This window comes from Thamnophis sirtalis, unplaced genomic scaffold, assembly GCF_051295495.1.
Source record: "Thamnophis sirtalis isolate CommonGarterSnake01/CBP01778 unplaced genomic scaffold, rThaSir2_p1.2 scaffold_3, whole genome shotgun sequence".
NCBI lineage: Eukaryota > Metazoa > Chordata > Lepidosauria > Squamata > Natricidae > Thamnophis > Thamnophis sirtalis.
The window spans coordinates 134,273,358-134,295,282 of record NW_028261383.1 but is presented as its reverse complement, the minus strand read 5'-3'; the positions used below and the strand labels follow the sequence as shown (position 1 = coordinate 134,295,282).

Here is a 21,925-nt window from a genome sequence, read left to right as displayed (position 1 = left end):
GGTTGCAGAAGTGGGATAAGTAACGGGAGCTCACTCCATTACAGGATGCTAGGGATTCGAACTGATCGACAAGCTCACCATCATAGCCACTGAGCCACCACGTCCCTTACATACAATAATTCAAATTCAAAATAACTATATAAACTTAATTTTAGATTTCATTTTGGGTATAAAATCTATTTTAAAAAGCCTTTAAATTAGAGGAAGCGTACATATATGCCACCATAATTATCTTATTTTTCAATGTAGGAAGTTAAAACCCACCCCTCTCCTAGAAAAATGAAATATCCTGGGAAATATTGAAAAGGCAGAATATTATATTTCTCTGGATAAGAAATGGAGAAACATGTTTTTAGGCAGGAAACACACTCTTAATAGTCCCCACCTTTGTCAATGAGCCATTAAAATGTCTCAGCCAGTGTATTCTACATAACAAAGATTCCCCCCTTCAGCTCCAGGGTGATGAGATTAAGGCATGATAGTATTAGCCATTTTACCCATCTCACCACAGGGCACCTGGGATGAAGCAATGCTCAACCAAACTTGGACTTAAAGCACAGCCTACAGAGTTGCCACTGCATGGCCCTATGGGAGTCTGACAACCAACCAAAATATAAGCTCAGGTTCAAAGGCCAGAGAGGGGCATAAAACCAGGGACTTTCAGCATCTCTGGCTCTTTTTCTTCTTTACCCAACATCTGGAAGCATGTGACCACTTTGTGGTCCTGTCCACCATTAAAAACATCTTTTCAAGCAGCCTCTGTGTTTCCAGTGTCTTTTTCCCCACTGAACCTAGGACATTTCTTCCAACACCAAAGAGTGTGAACTCCCATGCTCTTTAAGACAAAAAAAAATAGAAAGGGGACTCTTGGCATCACTGGATGTTCCCTGCATTCCCAAATGTTTATTCAGTTTATTCAACCGAAGAAAGTTTGGGAAACAATGCATCAAAGGAAAAACATCCCTAATGAAATTATTTTTAATGAACAAAAAAAAAGGACTATTATAAACCATTCACCATTTTTGCGCCTGTAGGAAGTTATCACCCAGCTCTCTGCCAGAAAAATGAAATATCATAGGAAATATTGAAAAGGCAGAATATTTCTCTGGATGTGAAAAGTAAGAAACATATTTTAAAAGACAGAATAGCTGCCTGCAGCTTCCTGCCCATCCCCCTTTGTCAATGAGCCATTAAAGCCTGAGCTAGTCCACTTTACATAATAAGGAGTTCTCCCCTTCAGCTCCAGAGTAATGGGATTAAGGCATGATGATATTGACCTTTTATCCAACTCACCACATGGCATCTGAGAACTCAATCAAACCTGGATTCAAAACGCAGCCTAGACAGTTGCCCCTGCATGGCCTCATGGGAGTCTGATAACCAATCAAAATACAAGCTCAAGATTAAAGGGCAGAGAGGGCATAAAACCAGGGACTCAGCTTCTCTCCTTCCCTTCCCTACTCCACCAACATTGAAGCATGTGATCACCTTTTCTGTTCAGGACTCAAGCCATGTGGTCCCGTCCACCATTAAAACCATCTTTCCAAGCAGCCTCCATGTCTCCAGTGTCTTTTCCCCCACTTGGAGCCGAACCCAGAAGGACATTTCTTCCAACACGCCAATTACATCCCTTCATCCCTTCACCGGAAACTTCCTCTGGATTTATGGGGGGAAATAAGGGCGTCCTGGTGCAGGTTAAGAGAGTAATAATTATGGTATCGACGGCGCCGTCAAACCTTCCGGCCTCTGGTTCCTGCACTGCAAAAGTCGCGGGTCGGAGACCAGGCGATCTCTCCCTTCCCCTTCCACGCCGGCCGGCAGAGAGCGATGGAGAGCCGCTCAAATCCCAACTCAGCCAATGGGGCGCCACCGAATGAGTCGGAGGAAGCCTCCCGCGCGCCCGGTTGTTGTGTACAGTTTGGAAAGATCTCCAGGGGACTCGAAACACCAGGAGGCAGGCGAGGAGAGGCGGCGGCCGGCCACTGGCAGATTCCCTGCACACAGGTCCCAGATGGAGAGCGGCGGCGGCAGACGTCTCCGAGGGGAGACCAAGCCCAGGCTCCCGCTTGCCAGCTGTCTCTCCAAAGGGAGGGCGATGTAATTGGGTTGTGGGGGACGACTCCCGTACCCGTTGAATGGCGGCGCCCAAACACCTGTCATTGGTTTCGCGGGGAGATTTAATCTAGCGCAGAGCGGAACCCGCACCCGACGAGATCCAGGAGTCCCGGGAATCTGGGAGTGCGCGGGGGAGGGGGGATCCACACGTGCTGTAGCTTCGCTTGCCCGAGCCTGCCTTGTCTGGGCGACTTAGTTACCATCATGAAGGAGACCAGAGAGTCCAAGGATCAGCAGCTCACGGTGAGTGAAGTGACTTCCTCGCCTCTTTCGGGCGGCAAAAAAGCTAAGTAGCCTGGAGAGTGAGACCCCAAAGGGTCGGACTCTAATTCTCAGGATTCCCAGCCAGTATGATCAATAAAAGCAAGAAGTTAGTGTAGCTTGAGAAAGAGAGCGGGCGGAATTGTATTAGAAATCGGAGAGGAACATTTAATAGGGTTTTTGTTAAAACTGTTTTCTTCCATTCTAATGGCAAGAAGAAACAATCAAATGCAGAAGAATGAAATTACTTGATTTGTTTGTTAATAAGTACGCAAACTAAGAGATTAGATGGTTGTCAGGCTGTCTTCTGGATTTAAGGGACCTGTCCCATCTCAAGAGGGATCTGGCCTTACCTGTTTCCATCAACATAATCTGTCCCATAAATTGAAATAGGAATATACATAAAATTCAATTAAATCTTATGCCGTAGAGTGAAGTGGTCGAACTGCACTAGAAATAATGCCCAGCTCAAGAGAACAATATTCACATTTTCTCCATATTATGATGTTTTGTTACCTAGACACAGTTGTTTGGATTTGTATGGCTAATCAATGATCTCTGTCATTACTGCCCCCAAAAATGGGAGTTAGTGACGCTCAGCTTCTTTGTTTTAAAGTTTTCCCTAGCTGGGCCTTACAAAAATAGTAGGTGTTTTCAGATCATAATTCTGTGTTCATGGAATGTATGTTATAAGCACAAATGTTAATTGTACAATTTTATCTTTATAAATTGATGCTCAGATAAGAAAGGGGTTTCCTGGTCAGATTCAGTGTTGCTGTCATTCAGTTTATTATGTTTTGCATTTTTAGTACATATAGTTGAGCAATATGAAGAAAAGTAAAAAAAGATTTCCACTCCCTGGAGCTTCCAATGTAAAATAAAGCAGTTGTCGGAGACAGCAGAATCCAGAAGAAATATGAATGGAAAGGATGTGTCTTGATTGCTCACTAGAGTAAAACAAAAAAGTATTAATTGGAAATAGCTCTCTCTTGCTGAGGATGTGTATAACTTTTTCAAACATGGTTTGTAACTTGTGTTGCATAATTTAAATCATTCAGCTACCTTTTAATGAAAGTGTAAGTAAATGTTACACATTAATGTGCAATTAAACATTCAGTTCAAGGACAACATTTGTAAAACTATTTTGAAAATATATTGCATTGGAATACAAATGTATTGTATCCTTCCTTCCATCCTTCTGAGGTCGGTAAGATGAGGACCCAGATTGTTGGGGGCAATATGTTGACTCTGTAAACCGCTTAGAGAGGGCTGTAAAGCACCGTGAAGTGGTATATAAGTCTAAGTGCTATTGCTATTGTATTGGAGCATTGGAAGTGATTACTTTTATCATCAGTGCTATGATGGGGGATATCTATGGAGATTCTCAGTCATCCAGATCATGGTTCTCCCAAAGGTGCTTTTTCATGAGGCGACTGGACTTTCTGGTTTTCTTTGAAGACATTTTGCTTCTCATTCAAGAAGCTTCAGAAGAGCTGAAGAAGCTTCTTGGATGAGAAGCAAAACGTCTTCAAAGAAAAGCCAGAAAGTTCAGTTGCTTCTTGAAAAAGCACCTTTGGGACTGCTATGAGGGGTGTGTGTGTGGAGAAAAGTCTATGAAATAGATTTCAAAAGTAAAAGAAGACTCCTTAAAGAATCCTTTCAGAGATGCCAAAGTATTTGTACATCAAGGAAGAATGAATTCATCAGAGAAATTTTGCCTAGCTTCACAAGAAATAGTTTAATTGTCTCTAAAATCAACAATGCCACGGGATGTACTTTCTAGGTTCGGAGCAGGGAAACTGTCTGGACCCTTCATTGCAATTTTTGAACAACTCTGAACAGAGACTATAGAATTGCCAATGGTGAGTGAAATTAATAGTTGTGGTTCAGCAAATTTTGGATGATGGCCAGAAGTTTCTACTCAAACAGCATGAGGAACAGAAAGCAAGATGTTTTCCATGGGTTGAGATCCTGTGTTAAAATTCATCTCAGGATAACAGATAAAAGCCCTGCTGATAGGACGAGGGAGTTGTGCTTTGGAGTTCACCCCTTTGTTGTCTGTATGGGAAGCAGTGAACTGAAGTCACTAAATCTCTGGATGCTTTTTTAAAGATTGAATGGGATGAATCTTATAGGCTGACGTGGCTGTAGCTGGATATGTTGTTCCAGAAATGCTGCTATCCAGGTGGTGTTTCCTTTCCTCCCAAGGAAAAAGCCTCTCATTGTCTGTTTGCGGCTACCTGCCAGAGCCTCAGAGAGACACAGATGATTTTTTCTCTGTGGTGATAGAAGGACTCAGGTGAGGCACACTGAGCAGGGAAGAACTTGGGAGCTGAAGAAATTCTGCTTACACTTTGGGCCTTGGATGGCCAGGGCACGGAGACTGAGAACTTCCATGCAGGTGCTGATTTCTCTCTCTTTTGTTCTTTGGCTATTTCACAAATTGTGAGATACCTCAGCCACTCATCCATCTTGCTGTATTTTAGGTGGCACTTCGCATACGGCCAATCAGCATGGCAGAGCTGGAAGAAGGAGCCACACTCATTGCTCACAAAGTGGATGACCAGGTATTGTGAGAACCCTTTCTGATAAATGAGTAGAATTTAGTTGAGACCTCATTTTGTGAATTGATCTTTGAAGTTAGAATCAAAATGAATTTCAGGAGATGCTCCCTCTCTCACATGAGGCGGAAATACATTTCAGTTGTTTAAAAACACATCAATACAGTATGATGCAATTCTGACGTTCAAGTTCAGATTTTATACAGGAGCCAGTAGCGAGGGGAGGAATTACCATTTAATGTAAAGAAAGTTTGTTGGGTCAGTACCCCGTCATCCGAAAGTTATCCTGAATTCTAGAGACGAGGAAATAAAAGATATTCTATCCACGGAAAAAGTTATTCTATTCAGAGCTCAAAGTTACAGTCTATAATTTTTTTGCAGCTGTCTATTCTGGCAAGGCTTTAATGGAACAGAGCCCAAAGGCTGATACTAGATTGCCGATCTTGGCATATACACGGAAATAAATACGCCTTTATTATAGATCTCAGACTATGCATCCATCTAACCTGCTGTTGTATACTCTGACTGGCAGCAACCAGGCAAATAAAAAACAGCACATAATGGATCAAAGTCTGATCCTTTGAACTGGAGTTTGAAGAAAATAACTTGCTATCTGCAACTTTGAGAAAGTTTACTTTTTCCAAGTGATGTGTTCTACGTAGCTTTCCTCTAGCTCTGGGTGGCTGTTAAGCTTGTTTGAAGTTCTTCAGAGCATGGATGCTAAAGGCTGATTCTCACTTTCTTCCAAAATTGAACTTAGCTAGTTGAGGCTCTTCTTGGCCATCAAAGCTCTCGGAAATATATCTTATTAGCAACTGCTAAGTAGCCTTGCTCAGTTCCCATTTGCTGAAGTCAGGAGGGAAATTAGTATGTTGATTAAAAGGATATATTTTCTCTTCTCTTGAGAACTAATGAGAAGAGTTGACTATGATTGACCCAACAAGTCTGACTCCTGAGACCCAGACAGTCCCCTGTGGGACCCACAATGTTGTATCTACATGCTATATTTGTTAGGGTGGAGAAATTACATCATGGCTCAACATTTGTGACAGATAGTTTTTGCGGTTTGGGGAAATGAGTTTTGTAAGTCTACTTTGTATTTATTGTACAGACAAACCTGTTGTGTGTGTGCCATGGTATGCTAATTCTAAAACTCTTAAAAACAAGTGTCAACTGCCACTGTTGCATTTTATTAAACCATGGGGTGGTCTTTTTTAATCTCTTGGGGGAAATCTGTTGCCTTCCCCCTTCCCCATATCTAGCAAGCAAAATGGGGCAATTCTGACCCAGTATTTAGGGAGGAGGGACAAGCTGAAACCCAGTTAGCATGAAGAGGGAAAATTAGACTAAACTATAATTTTAATAATTGAGATTAAATTATAGATTTTGTTTGAGTTCTAAACTTTTGGCTGGTTTTGTAGGTGCAGTGACAGATCAAAACAAAGAATATTGTGTATGCTGATTGAGTTCCTTGTAGAAGAAAAAGTGAGTTAGGCAGTTGAACTAAATCTTGTTATTTAAGAGTGAGGGTAATTTTCTGATACATTGTCCACTGAAGAGAGCTGAAGCATTTTAATAATCTGCGACTGCTAAGATTTACAGGTCAAAACTATGTGATTAAATGTGTGTCTCGTAGAGGCAGCATGTCGTTTTACTACAAATATATACTGTACACAAAATAACCAAAAATGGAATGGAATTAAGCAAAGGGAGCATTTTAAAAATCTAAAAGATACCAATAAAAGTTCCAGTTTCTCCAAACAAATTAGTCCTTTCTATACTCTTAGTTAGGCAATCTGTTAATAAGGAAAGTAGATGAATAAAAACAATAACAACAACAACAACAAATAAACAGTGGATTAAATAAAAATGCTAGCAATTGAAAAAGATTAAAATGGTGCAGATGTGTTAGGTGACTTGGATTTAATGCTTTCAAAAGATAGCTAATTGCAGTTAGCAAGAAGCAGAATACTTTATTATATTATTTTATCATTTTCCAAAGTTACAATTTATGTCTAGTCATCAAAAAAGCAGCTGTTCTAAATGATGTCATCCAGATAGTTGATTTATTCATAATGAAACTACCACGGAAGAAATTAAAAATAGAAAATTGCCATGAAGTTTCAGTTCTAGACAATGAGAAAAAATACAGTTTTAAAATTAATTGGCATGTTTATAACATGTTTCAGCCACATTGATGTATTCAAGGTTTTTTTAAAAAAAATTGGAAGATTGCAAAATATTCTGATTAGTTATAGCTACCTATGTACATCCACACTGTTTGCCTAAGGTGAAACAAATAAGTATGGGCTATCATGAAAATAATATTCATCTAGGAAATAATTAGCAAAACTGATGGTTGTTGAGGTAGCCCAAAGTTTGGGGCAAGTCTGAAAATAAGGAATCAAAGATAAACGGCACATATCTAACAATTCCTCCAACGTATTCAATTATTGTGCATTACAGTACTATTTCCTTGGCTCTTTGACCTGTGTATGTGGAGGAGGGGAGGGAGTTTCTGTGACAACATTATGAAAAGAAACCATGTAGATCTTTGTTGTTGTTTTAAGAACAGAAGCATGTAGTTTTTTTTTAAAAAAGAGGCAAATTTGAACTGATTACTATAGTAATTTGTGTACTCCTATTAATACAGTGTGAAGGGATGGCTTCTTATTTCTTAGAACTAAAGTTGCCATGGAGACAGCTTTCTCACTGCCCCATCCAGCTGAGGACAATGCTTTATGGACCATGCCAGCAAATTGTTTACAGGAGTGATTTGTCGTCATGACAATAAGGTGTTGGATTCAAAACAGGGTTGGAATTAAGCAGTAAGAAGGAACAACACCAGAATTGCTTCCGGACCTGATATCAGGCAGTAGATATACAACCACATCCCAATCTGGAGCTGAAATGCATTTCCTCAAGACTAATGCTTTTTGGCCTGGCTGTGAGCCAGGACTTCATTTTAATCAGAAGTAATTTTCAGGGCCACAAAGTAAAAGTTACCAAGCAGTCTTTGTTGGTGCTTGCTAGCTTCATTCCAAAGTGTCAGAACACACTTAACACTAGATCCACAATAGAAATTATTTCCAGTCAAATAGTATCAGATTCCCTTTTCCAAATTAAGAAAATATGTTGGGCGTTCCTCAGCTTGGTCTTTCCGTTGCTTATTTTATCATTATATCCACATAAAAAGAATAATTAGCCCTTTTCAATTTATGATTATATAAAAACATGCATTTTTTAAATACGCTGTTTGCCTCAGGTAAGATTAACTCAATTGTTCAGCTCTTTACATGTATTAGTGTCCATGAATATGCCTAGGTCATTTTGTATTCATTTTTATATATACAAAAATGGCTAATTCCATACTTTGTTTAATTTTGGTAGACAATTGTCCATAATCTGAGCCTTTTGATTAAAATACTTTTAAATCAAAAAATGAAATCACATCAATTGAAGAAGTATAAATACCAAAGTATAATAGTTTATTAGTTTTAGAAGCACAAACTACATCAGTTAATATCAAAATACAAACCTAACAAATTCTTTTCCCCATCCCCAATAGCAGAAAAGATGCCCAAATTCACTCTAGTGTGCAAGTTATATTGATTTTCAGGCATAAAAGTAAGAATTATTCATGTAAGTAGAAGGCTATATATTATTGTGGAATTCCACATTTTGATCCTTGGTTAATTTAATGCTGTGAAAATGGTACGAATTTCTTAGGAATGCTTCCAGTAACAGGATCTAAAAAAGATTGTTTGCACTATTATGCACCAAAAGGGCTAGTAAACAGAGCAACAATTCTGAAGTCTACAAAGTTTACCTTGTAAACTGAAAAGTTTACAAAGGCTCAGCATTTTGATTTTGCCGCTGAATTATCACAATACAATTTCAGGCAATTTGGGAATGGGTTGGAGACCTTTTGTCAGCATCCCTCCATAATATAATTAGGAAAGAAAGACCCAACGATTCCATGTGTAGGAAATCAAAAGTACTTTTACTAATTACATATGGCTAGAGAGCGGTTGCATAGCAAAGTCTGGTTAATTAGGCGCGAAAGCAGTTGATATATAGAATAGCCCTTTCCACACCCCCTGGCATCATAGGCCCAGTCCAATCATAAGTCCTTCAAGTGTCAGGTGTGAGATAACTTCAAAAGGCATCATGAAGATGGAATGTCGGTGCCGTTAGTCTAAGCGGGAAAACCCCCACGCATGCGTAGTCTGTCCATCCAGAGAACTCCAGAACCTTCCTCCAGCACAATGAGTAACCCCACCCAAAATACCGTGTCCTCCCTCCCCGTTTCATGGCAGCTGAAGCAACAGCAAAGCAGAAGCTGACACCTTTTATTTCTGATTTTATGAGGAGGTATTATACAGTCAGAAATTGGTTATTTTGCCACCATATTTGGGTGATTCTGTCTCTGCATGCTGGGGAGCAGGGGGTGGGGAGGTATAAATTGGATCCTACATGGCAACAGATGGTCTACCCCAGGATATTTGCCTTCAACTTAATTGAAAGCTCTATAGCATATTACGTCCACTTTAGAATCCAAAATTGATAATGTTAAATAACTTCCCTCATTGTGTTTAAGACTGGTAGCATTCTTTTTGAGATATAATAGTGTATATCTATCTGTACAAATCCCCCTTTGAGACTAAAATACAGAGATATACAGACTCTGCTAAAGAATTATTCATATCAGCATCCTGTAAGAGCTGAGTATAAAGTGTGTACATCTGATATTTCAGAAACCAGAAAATTTGGACTCTGCAAAAAGATACTTTAGCTGACTGAAATGGATAAGTGTTGCCTTGGCCTCAATTGTTTCTTGGCCCCCAAGGACTGCAGAGTCGTAACCGATCATATAAGGATAGCCAATGTTTAAGCCAACTTTGGAGAATATGAGTGATTGAAGGATTATTATTTTTTTGCCAAAATTAAGCACATTAAATCTTCCAACAAGATAGAGCCAGGTCGGTCTATTGGTTAATGTGCTAGCCTGGGAACAAGGAGACCTAGTTATAATCTTCCTTTAGGCACCAAAAACAAGTTGTGCATTCTTGGACCATTTACTTCCTCTCAGCCCAAATTAGTAGACTGAAAAAACTCAGCCTTGCAACATGCCTTGATGAGCTTCACTATAAGGACTAGTTAACCTCAGTGCAAAATCAGCAGATTCCACAACCAAACAGGATAATAAATGGTAAGAACAACAGCAAGGTGTTTAACAAGCTTAGTCAACTTCTTATGATTATGACAGATAAAGAAAATGCAGACCAGAAGGCCTTCTTCATGGTTGCCCCAGCATGGCTGTTATTAGGAAATCCCAAATTGAAAACTCTCCTTTTTGAGTGATCACTTCCCCCCTGAATTGATGATGAATGGGTAGCCATTTCCAGCTGTTTATATGGAGGATTAGATTTTTACTGTGGATCATTGTTTTCTGTTTTAATATCAATTGATTGGGGCAATGTACATCTGCATAAATAACAAATAACTGACCAAATAAGCTACAATGATTTGCTATCAGATTGCAGTGGCATAACCCTGGGACATTTTGGGAGTTGCAAAATATATTATAGGCATCTGCAGAGGAGGGCAAAAGATAAAAAAGAAGAAGCAACATTATACCATTGCAAACTCCTCCTCTTCTGTGTATGCATCATGACATCACATGAACATACATACCAAAGGGCAGAGCTTGTGAATGTCTCTGGTTACCATATTTAAGAGATGAAATCTTGCCTAATTGTCCAATAATGACACTTCATTCAAAACTCAGTTAGCTTGACAAGAAGGCTGCATTGCTAGAATGCAATATTAAATTATATCACAAGTATCAATGTGAGCTATCAGTTATGTTCCCTGTCTATGTAGGTTTATGTGGGTAAATTTTAGTATATTAAGATTAATCCAGAGCTGGTATTCAGCAGGTTCTGACCAGTTCTGGAGAACTAGTAGCAGAAATTTTGAGTAGTTCAGAGAACCGGTAAATACTACCTCTGACTGGCCCTGCCCCCATCTATTCTCTGCCTCCCGAGTCCCAGCTGATCAGGAGGGAACGGGGATTTTGCAGTATCCTTCCCCTGGAATGTGGAGCGAATGGAGATTTTACAGTATCCTGCTGCCACACCCACCAAGCCATGCCCACCAAGCCATGCCATCCCACGCCCATCAAACCACACCCACAGAACTGGTAGTAAAAAAAAAAATGAATCCCACCACTGGATTAATCGGTTATAATTATATAATCTATAAATATATAATCTGCTTGGTTTTGAAAAGTTGTTTATATGGGTTAAAAGCCGCATCAGATTTTTGAAGTTTGTAGATTGCATATGGAACCTTTGGTTTCTCATAATTGCCTGCTATGACTTACTGGACAAGAGACATTGCAGTGTAAATGAGCTGAAGTGGGAAGGAGGAACAGAAGTAGTTGTGTGAATCCTTGGCTTCATTTTATTTATTGCCTGCTCCTGTGTCCTTACTATCATTTTAGAGAATTGTCATGAGAATTGAATTACATGCAGTGAATGGAAATTAAGTCATTCTACTTTCTCTGCATAGAAGCAATTGTTATTAAGCCTTCACATGAAAAGATCAGTTTCTCAACCCTTTCTTTGGTTCCTTCCTACTGTTTGTTTTTGAAATGCAGGTGCCATACCTGTTTGAGGGTTAAGCAATATATTCCCTACCAAAGATGCTTTCTCTCTCTTTTTTTCCTTCCATTAAATCATGTCAAATTCTTGCCAAGGTTTTTCAGAAGTGTTTTGCCATTGCATGCTTCCTAGGACTGAGAGAAAATGGCTGGCCCAAGGTCATCCAGTTGGCTTTGTGCCTAAGACAGGACTAGGACTCATAGTCTCCCAGTTTCCAGCCTGATGCCTTAACCAGTACAACAAGTGGCTCTTGCTTCTCTTTAACAGAGCTTTTTATTCATTACAAAGAAGTGCATTATTCCTTTTCATGCAGCAGTGTTGCTCTTGAAATCCTGTCCTTGGCACACCTGTGATGACAGAATGAATATGAACCTAACAGAACAATGTTTGGCTTCATATGAAAACTAAAGTAGCCTTGGACCCCTTTAATAAGAACAACTCTCTCCTTTCCCGTTTATAGTCAGTTTGTGCAATTCCATCTCCCCTGTTCCAATGGCCAAAGGGACCAGTTATATAATAATAATTGGTTGGGATTTTCAGCCATTCTCTAAAACTCAGCTGGGCTGCTTACTGCCAAAATTTAACAGCATGTTTTTGTGGGGTGTGGGGACTCAAAGAGAAAGGTGGTGGCTGTAAGTTATCTATTACTGCCTTTGTAGCACAAAAACCTATAACAAGCGGTATTCAGCCCAGCCAAATGTTCTACCTCCCTCCTGTAACATACATTCATTCTCATACTTTAAATCAGTTCACAGTTATTGAAATGTTATTCAGTAGCTCATAGTGTAAATAAAGTGGAGCTTTTGACTATTTAAAGTGATTATTGACTGTAGCAGTTATTAGACTATAATATATTGGGGAAGCCCCAGGATATCCTCCATAGTTTACCAGTTACATAATTTACTAGCTACACCTGTCTTGGGGTGGTGGTGTAAGGCATTATTCATCATTTGCTTCACATATCTGACTTTGAATCTTCATAAGAATTGAGAACCCTTGTGAGATATCTTTAAGACTAAATAATATCATGAATTCAGGTTTCTACAATACTATTCTGAGATCTCACCACTCTGTCCCACTGTTTAATTTGTTCTTGTGCTTTTTTAAACCAGCCTTTCTGCTCCCTGATATTAATGATGGCCTTACACAGAGTCCCTTTAAAGGCCTCTTGGAAATGGTGAAACCCAACCCAATGTTGCTGTCAAAGGCAATCTGATCTCTGCATACACAAAGGCAACAGCCTGTGCTCACAGGGTGTAAGGAGGAGGGGAAGACATGCTGAAATCTACTATGCCTTTAGTAGCTGCTTCTATAGCAGGTATCCAGTTCTACTTCTCCACTGTTCAATCCTCAGTGAAAGCACTGAGCATCTACTGAATATAGGGGTAGAATCGATTTCAACAACTATTACTGGAACAAATCTTATGATAAGAACCTAAGAATTCTATCCAAAAGATCAGGCACAACCCTACAGCAAATGTTCCCAAGATCCAAATATATTCAAAGAAATGAGTGGTATAATGAAATTTGGAGTATGGCAACAAATGATAAATTAACAACAAAAATTAAACTTGAAAAAGGGATGATTAAAGTAAATAATTATAATGAAATATGGTTTTTTTTAAATAAAATCAGTGTAAAACCATAAAAACCATAATAATAAACCAGTGTTGGTGGAGGGCAAATGGAATAAACCTACTTAAATATATGTGTTGTTTTGGAGGGTATAAGGGCACAATGGAATATATTGTATATCTTAAGAAATATAAAGTGGGGGGAAGGTCTCCAGGGGATGGGAGTGCATTGTGATTTTTTTTCTGTTTTTCTTTTGTCTTTCTTTTTTGTATTCAGTTGCATATGTACTGTTTGTATTATTTGTGTTTTTAAAAAAGCATTAAAAATATTCAAATATATCAAAAATTACATTGTATTGTATGTTTTGAAGTTTCACTACAAAACATACAGTAAATATGCAGCATTGATAGAAACCCCAACTGTGCAGCTGGAAGTCAGTTGTGTCCCATGGCAACACTGTTGACCCCCCAATTTAAACGCATGCCCTCATCTTCCTGCCCCCTCTTACTCTCATTGCTGATCTTGTGGGAGTTAAACCTAATAAAGAGACACCTGATCAGTAGCGTCCCTTGGCTAGTATGGACCTGTCCTTTCTGTCATTCCAGATTAAAGTTGACAGGAATCGGAGCAACACAAAAGAAAATTAATTATCCCTAAAAGGATTATATGGGTGGACACCTCATTAATCCATTCGTTAATGCTGGCTATAATTAGCTCACGGGCTATTCTGTGTTCGATGTTTACTGCCTTATGTTAATGTCTAGGTAGGGTTGACCGAGAAAGCCACTGTCAGTGATGGACAAATCTGATCCAGTATAAGGGTGCTATGATTGAAGGACTCTTGAGAGGACTTTAAGTGGTATTTACAGATGTTTGAGATGGTGTCATAACGGAACTCCTTCTCAAGACGCTAATGGAAACTAACATTCTTACAGTATATATTGTTTTATATTCTACTTTTACTCCAGAACTTGAGACAGTTTACATGGGGTTCTCCCTCAATTCATACTTGCTGTATGATAGATTGGACTAAAAGGGAGTGACTATGCTGTCTGCTACATTCTAGACTAGTGGTAGCTTCTACATGGTCTTGAAGGGGAGTCCCATGAAGATAATGTTATATAATCTTAGTTACTTGAGAAGTAACTAAGGCAGGAGTGACTGTGAGCAAGACCTCCTGGTACAGAACACAAGATGAACTTATACCAAAAACCTCCTGGCCAGAGCTGCCATCTACTCATTGAGCAGGAGCTGTGAGTCTACTCTAGGAGGACCCCTAAGTTGCAGTCCAACTTTTTCTGGGGGAAACCTACCTCTTTAAGAGACAAAGTAAGAAGTCACTAGAGCTTAGGGTGCCCAAAACGCAAAACAACTCAACCTTGCTGGAGTTGAATTGCAGTCAGTAACCCCCCACCCACCCCCTTACAGCCATTAGGTACTAAGCAAGCACTTCAACAGCATCACTTGCCTGGCCTGGGTGGAGATATTTAATAAAGTATATCTTGCATACTAATGATGCCGCCTCCATGCTTTTGATTGATTTCACACAGCAGTTTCATGTAGATCAGCATTCCCTAAACTTTGCGGCTTGGTGGCCTAGTGGAGTGGGTTGGGACAGGGCCAATGCACATACACACACAGGTGCAGCTGAACTTGTGCAAGCTGTGGGTTGGCGCACATGGATATGCATGCATAGCTCAACTTGTGTAAGTTGAGCTGCACACACATGTGCATGTGCACCAGCTTGCTGCTTGCACAAGTTCAGCTGCGTATGTGTGCACATCGGCCCGCCATTTGCACAGCCCAGTTACAAAAAGGCCATTGCCCAGTAGTGGGCTGTGGCCCAGGGGTTGGGGACCCCTGATGCAAATGATAAATAGAACTGTTGAGAAGGCCAAGCCCAGAGGCATCCCACATAAAAGGACCTAGAGGTAGACCAATTAACAGTGATTGGAACCAGCTATGGAGAAAAAAGAACCACTGCAGAATAATACTCCCCACTTCCAACCGTTGAAACCAATCCAGAAAGATACCATGGTCAATATTACAAAAGTTAAATTCAGGAAGGCCAGAATTGGACATACCATCTTCATTCCAATCTCTTCAAAGGCTGACAAATGCTATCTCAATGCTATAACCAAAACTGAACCCTAATTGAAAAGGGTCTAGATACCTGTGTCATCCAGGACCATATAAAACAGAGCACTTACCACCATCTCCAGTTGGAGCTGGACAAAAAGTTGTTCAATACTGTCAGGTCCAAGAATGGTTTCTAGAGAAGGAAATCCACCACTTTCTTCCAGGCAAGTAGAACTACTCTCTCCCACAAAAAGGCATTGACTACTACTTGGACGCAACTTCATACAACCTTCTGGGGAATACAGGTGGCTACGCTCACAAGAACAAAGACTCTATGCTATTTCTTCAAGCTCAATCAGATCAAACCCTTCCTAGATAATGAGCTAGAGCATGCCCAACGAAATTAAACTCGAAGTGAAACTGGGTGATTTTGTCCAACAGAAACCTAGAATAACTTTCACAGCAATTCTGTGAGTAATTTGTCTTGTTACTCCTTAAACAGAAGGAACAAGGCCTCTGGCTATTTTGTCTGTGGGTGCAATAAGCAGAAAAGCAAGCATTCTGATCATCACAAATATGATCGGTTGATTTCACTCTGTTTTTCTCCAGCATTGTTCTAGATGTCTATCACATCATCTCCCAGATGTTCATAAATCAGGAGGCTAGCTAGGATCCATGATCACAGAGAATCTGTACAGGTGTGATCCAATATAAGGCCCTCATTACATACTCATTCCAAGCTGCAACTAAGTTCTTGTGCCAGAGATTCAGCAATAATGCCCCTCTGAAACGTTACTGGATCTATCAAACACCTGGAGTAGCTTAAATCCTTCCTCCCTGAAGTGAGGAACAGGTACAGAGAACTCTGGATAAAAGAAATAGTGATCTGTCTATGATAAGGGATGGATGTTAACACACCGCAATCAAAATAATCTCATCTGAGACCTGATCTGTCCTTGAACTGAGGATAAGCATCTTCAACATTACCCATAGTTCTAAGGTGCAATGGAATATCATCCCAGCTTCCAGTTACTTGACCTCCCTCCCTCCGAGTATTTCCCAGCACACCTTCCCCTATTATAGCTAGGCTGTCTAATTAGATATAAGCCAATTCACAGCCACAGACTGAGTACCCAAGAGATCCATGGGCCCTTTGCCTGGCTATTAATAGCCTTTATACCTTGTGGGGATGACGTCAGGAAGAAAGACAAAGAAAATACGGGTAGTTACTGGAGAGGATGTAAGTTATATAGCTGCAATGAATAGGACGTCATCACATTCCCAAATTAACTTAATATCAAAGTTTGCATTGAAGCTAGGTTCTCATTTTGAGCTTTGGGCTGAGAGACTAACTGGCCCAGCTTTCATGCCTAAAGTGGGACTTGAACTCACAATCTCCCTCTTTCTAGCCTAGTGCCTTAACCACCAGACCAAACTGGCTGTCGTCTATATGATTTGTTTGATTTTTATTTAGTATAAATATAATCCTCATTTATCAACCATAATTGGGACCAGCAATTTGGTTGTTAAGTGAAGTGGTTGCTAAGAGAAACCATGACTGTGCTTATGATCTTCCTTCTTTACATTGCTTTACAGACCTGCCAAGGTCATAAATGCGAGAACTAGCTGCAAAGTTACTTTTTCATCACCATTGTAACGACAAATGGTTGCTAAACAAGTCCGTTGGTAAATGAAGATTACTCTATTTTTATGACCTCAAGGAATCACAATGGCTCAGCGGCTAAAGACATTGAGCTTGTCAGCTGGAAAGCTGACAGCCCGGTTTGAGGCCTGAGCACTGTGCTATGCGGTGAGCTCCCCTTCCTTGTCAGAGCTCCTTGGTGGGAAGGTAACAATGTTCTGTGTGCCTTGACGTGTAGTCATGCTGGCTACATGACCACAGAAATTTCTTCAGGCAACACTGGCTCCCTTGGCTAGGAAACAGAGATGAGCATCGCCCCCTAGAGTCGCAAATGATTAGACAGAAAGTTTCTCTTAGAAGTACGGGCAATCTTCAATTAATGACTCTAACTGGGACCAGCAAATCTGTTGCTAAATGAAGTGGTCATTAAGCAAAACATCGCATTACATTCCTCGCTTAGGGACAGCTGTTCTGGCAGTAACTGTTGCCATCATTGAACAAAACCCACATGGTCGGTAGGCAAAGACCCACCCCAACCCAAGCCATTTCTGACTTGGCCCCTCCCAGCCTCAAGCCTCAGTTTTTCCATGGCAAGGGACTGCCTTCAACTCCCCCCCCCCATCTGCCAACTCCTCCCCAGTTTCTGCCCATTTGATCACCATGAGTCTAGGACAACCCATTGTGGCCAACTCACCATGATACAGTTAAAAACTAGATAGTAGTTATAACAGAGATGGTATTCTGCCAGTTCAGACTGGTTCAGGCAAACCGGTAGTGGCAGTGGTGCAAGGCTCCGCCCACCCACCATGACATCATCATGGACCTGCACATACGCAGAAGGTTCCGTGCATGCCCAGACGCACGCACACTCCCGCTACTGAACCGTTAAGTGAAGAAAATAGGATACTATTACTGAGTTATAAACTGTAGTGAAAAGGTCATAAAACGAGGCACAACTCACTTAACAATTGCCTTGCTTAGCAACAGAAATTTCAGGCTCAATTGTGGTTATAAGTCAAGGACCACCTGTACCTGTACATACCTTTGAGATGATGAGAGATAAAATAACCCTGTGGCAACTCCAGACCATTTTGGAACACATATTACAATCCTGGCAACCTTTCTGCCCTGCCATTTTTTCCAATTTCTACTTTTTAAGTTACTGGCTTGTTTCACCTTGAGATCATAAAGTCTAAAGAACAAATATAGACTCCTAAAGTAGAGTATATTTAGTATTGGATTAGAAGGAATTAACATAAAGGTAGGCAGGTTTTGCCCCCCATATGTTTTGGATTATGCCTTTCATAAATCCCTAGCAACGTGATAGGTGATGGATAATTACTGAAGTACATTAAATTGCTTCCCTTTGAGCTAGCAAACCAGTTACTAGGCAACTAGCGTTGAGCTTGAGGGGAAAATCTTGCAATTGAGGGTATTACATTTCATGGTTACATATAAGGAGTCCTGAAGCAAGGTAACATTTTGCCCAGAATCTTTCTAAAATAAGGCCAGAGGTGAATATAGTATAAAATCCAGATCTATGATTGAAGCATTGTTGCCAATATAATGTGCCTCTTTCTTTGTTTCTCTGTTTCTCTTTTCTAGTGGTAAACCAATTTGCAGAGTTTTGAAATACTGCCAGTTCCCTTTGGCCAGGGACAAAGGTGGAAGAGAATTTATTAACAAACATCCTATCTTGTGCAATAACGCTGTGATTACATCTCCTTCCGTTTTACTCTTTGGTGTCCCAAGTTTTTGCCTGATTCCTGTCTGCTGTTTGCGAGTTCTGGCATGCATCTTACCTGCTGCTCCCTTGCAACAGAAGGGCAAGAAAAAGGAATTGAAAATGGGATGTGACTGCAAAATGTTGCCCTTGGATAAAAAAATACTCTTCATTTCTTTATCTTCCTTGTTAAGATTTGTTCCTGCCTCTTCAGTAAAAACACCTAACATAATTTATCAAAATCCCCATCCATTCCTGCAGATGATTGTGCTAATGGACCCATTGGATGATCCTGATGATGTACTCCGTGCCAACCGGTCACGAGAGAAATCCTATCTGTTCGATGCGGCCTTTGATTTTGCTGCTACTCAGGTGAGGCCTGCCCCCAGGTATTCAGAACAGAAGAGGGTTTTCTTTAACCCAGTCTTTTTAAAATATATAGATGAAAAGCAGTGTCAAGAGGCCAAGAACTTGTGGCAGCAGATTGACAGAGAGAGCGAATTCAACGAATTCAAGACCTGTGGATTTCAACTCCCAGAATTCCTGAGCCAGCTATGGTCAGGAATTCTGGAAGTTAAAGGTCAGAAAGGGGCCATATTTTCCCCCCTTACAATATGTGGATTTTTATGCTTGTTATTTCGTGTGGGGAGGTTATTAATTTCCAGCCAAATCACACTTCTCTTTTTGAGAAACATTTAGGAAGTCCCATCTACTTTGGCCCACTCAGTTGTGGGGATGGGAAGAAGCACATCCAGACATTGCTAGAAGAAAAACACATAAACAGTTTCTCACACAGCTCTTCTTTTTCTAATCTCATATTTCTGTTGGGGGGGGATTCATACAAAACAAGGCAAAGGATGCCCTAGCCCTAATTCTGTCTTGGACTCCGTTTGCTTAACTTTATTGCTTTAACGCCTGCTACTGCAAGGATGGAACTGTGAGCTCCATTTTGAAGTAATTTGCACATAGACTAAAACTGAAGCTTCTGAGTGAGATCTTTTTCTCCTCTGCCAAGTGTTATTCATGGACTGAGAATCAGAGGGGAGCAGAGAAGGAGTAGAGTAAGAAGCGCTTTGTGAGATAAAGATGACTGGAAATACAGAACCAAAAATCTCTTGCCTTTTGGGTGAACATATTTTTGCAACCACTGGTCATTGTTTCTCAGAATGTTTTTGAAGAGAAGATGTGGTTCTCCTTTTATGAGTCATCCTGGGCCACTTTCCGTTGATGTATATATAGCCAATATCAATAAGCCGTGTTTCTTAAACCAAGAATTTGTTAAAGAAGAGATACGAGTATTTCAAGAGACTGAGTGGCTATGGATGTTCCCCCGAAGGATAGTTCAGACAGTCCATCCTTGATCCTGGGGTGTGTGTGAAAACTTACACCCTTCAGAGAGGGCTCGCAATCTGGGGGTCCTCCTGGATTCACAGCTGACACTGGAACACCATCTGTCGGCTGTGACCAGGGGGGCCTTTGCCCAGGTTCGCCTGGTGCATCAATTGCGGCCCTACTTGGATCGGGAGGCACTCCAGACCGTCACTCATGCCCTAGTCACCTCAAGGCTAGATTACTGCAACACGCTCTACATGGGGCTACCCTTGAAAAGCATTCGGAGACTGCAACTAGTCCAGAAGGCAGCCGCGTGAGCAATATTGGGTGTACCTAGGTACACCCATGTTACACCTATCCTCCGTAAGCTGCACTGGCTACCTATTGGTCTCCGGACGCAATTCAAGGTATTGGTTATTACCTTTAAAGCCCTGCATGGCTTAGGACCAGCATACCTGCTAGACCACCTACTGCCACACTCCTCCCAGCGGCTGATAAGATCCCACAGGGTGGGCCTCCTTCAGATGCCGTCAGTCAGACAATGTCGGCTGGTGGCTCCCCGGAGGAGAGCCTTCTCTGTGGCTGCTCCGACCCTTTGGAATGAACTACCCCCAGAAATCCGGACCTCGCCCACTCTCATGGCCTTCAGAAAAGCTGTCAAGACCTGGCTATTCCGGCAGACCTGGGGCTGTTGACCCCATTGTTGAGGTCCAGCCCCGACTGAAGCGAATGTATTTGTGTTGTTTTTAACTTGTCTATTTTTATTTTTATTTTATTTTATTGTTTTCCTCCCCTCGCTGTAAGCCGCCCGGAGTCCTCCGGGATTGGGCGGCCTATAAATAAAATTAAACTTGAAACTTGAAGAGGAGAAGAGCCGACAAGTACCAAGGGGGAGAAAGAATCAAGTCCCTTTTATTTTATTGATTTAGCTCAGAAGCAGAGTTTCAGCATACTGCCTATCCAGCCAAAGGGAAATGTGGGTAGATTGACTTGTTTTAACTCAGCTGTTTCAGATCTATAAATCTAGTTCATTTTGGACTGCTTAACCACTGTCAAGCCCGACACAATAAATCTGACATGTGGGACTGTCCCAAGTAGTTGCTCTGTGTGCTATTTATTTATTTGCATCTCAAGATACATTCCAGCTTCTTCAGTCAATGATCCATGGGCAGACTGGTTAGATTGCACGCCAGATAGCAAGGCAGTAGCAAAGCCAAACTGAAGAGCTGCTGGCAAAGGAGGAATAGATAAAGTTCAAGGATATCCATAGTAAGGAGTTTAAAAAGTCAAGTTGGCAATCATGACTGTGCAGTTGAAGCCTCACCTCTATTATACATGTGTCAATTTCACACACAGGTATTCAACTGTGCACTTGTAACTGCCATCTTGACTTTTCCTATCCCTTTTGTAGATGCCTCTGATAAGGTTCTTTGCCATCCATCCTTTTATCTTTAGGGCAATTACTTCGTCCCTAAAAATAAGTTATTTCATGTTTTTCATCTATTCATACCTCTTCATCTCTCCCTGTAGGAAATGGTCTATCGTGCCACCACTAAAGGACTCATAGAAGGGATCATCTCTGGATACAATGCAACCATTTTTGCCTATGGCCCAACAGGTAAAACACATGGGCTCAGTTCTGATTGAAGATGTCTTATTTCATTTTCCAGTGAGTTGGTAACAACCAAGCTCTGGTTGCTATAGCTGTGGGCTGTTGTAGTCTTGCAAGCATAGACTGTGTAGTCCTGGAAGCAATTGGACTCAGCTGAGAAATGCTGCTTCCTCTGTGGTGATGAATGCAGAGCAATATTCTTTGCATGAGAAATAGAAGAGGACCAAAAAGAAAACATATTTGGACCAAGTGTTTTAACTTGTGGCTTTTTTCAGGCATGCATACCCCAGTATTCATAGAAGAGAATGTTTGTAGTTCAGGGTTGAACTGTGGGGTCCTTGGTGCTCTATCAGCTCA

The 21,925-nt window shown here is 40.9% G+C and overlaps 1 protein-coding gene across 1 annotated transcript in view; it reads left to right on the top strand.

Moving 5' to 3' along the window:
• Positions 1 to 1,798: 1,798 nt before the first annotated feature.
• The window catches only part of KIF19 (kinesin family member 19), a 48,205-nt gene continuing 28,078 nt past the window's right edge, over positions 1,799 to 21,925 (top strand). The window contains exons 1-4 of the mRNA XM_014061349.2: positions 1,799 to 2,358; positions 4,863 to 4,943; positions 18,886 to 18,996; positions 21,487 to 21,574. Of these exons, the coding sequence (XP_013916824.2) occupies positions 2,320 to 2,358; positions 4,863 to 4,943; positions 18,886 to 18,996; positions 21,487 to 21,574 (319 nt within the window). The 5' untranslated portion in view covers positions 1,799 to 2,319. The remainder of the gene's footprint in view (positions 2,359 to 4,862; positions 4,944 to 18,885; positions 18,997 to 21,486; positions 21,575 to 21,925) is intronic.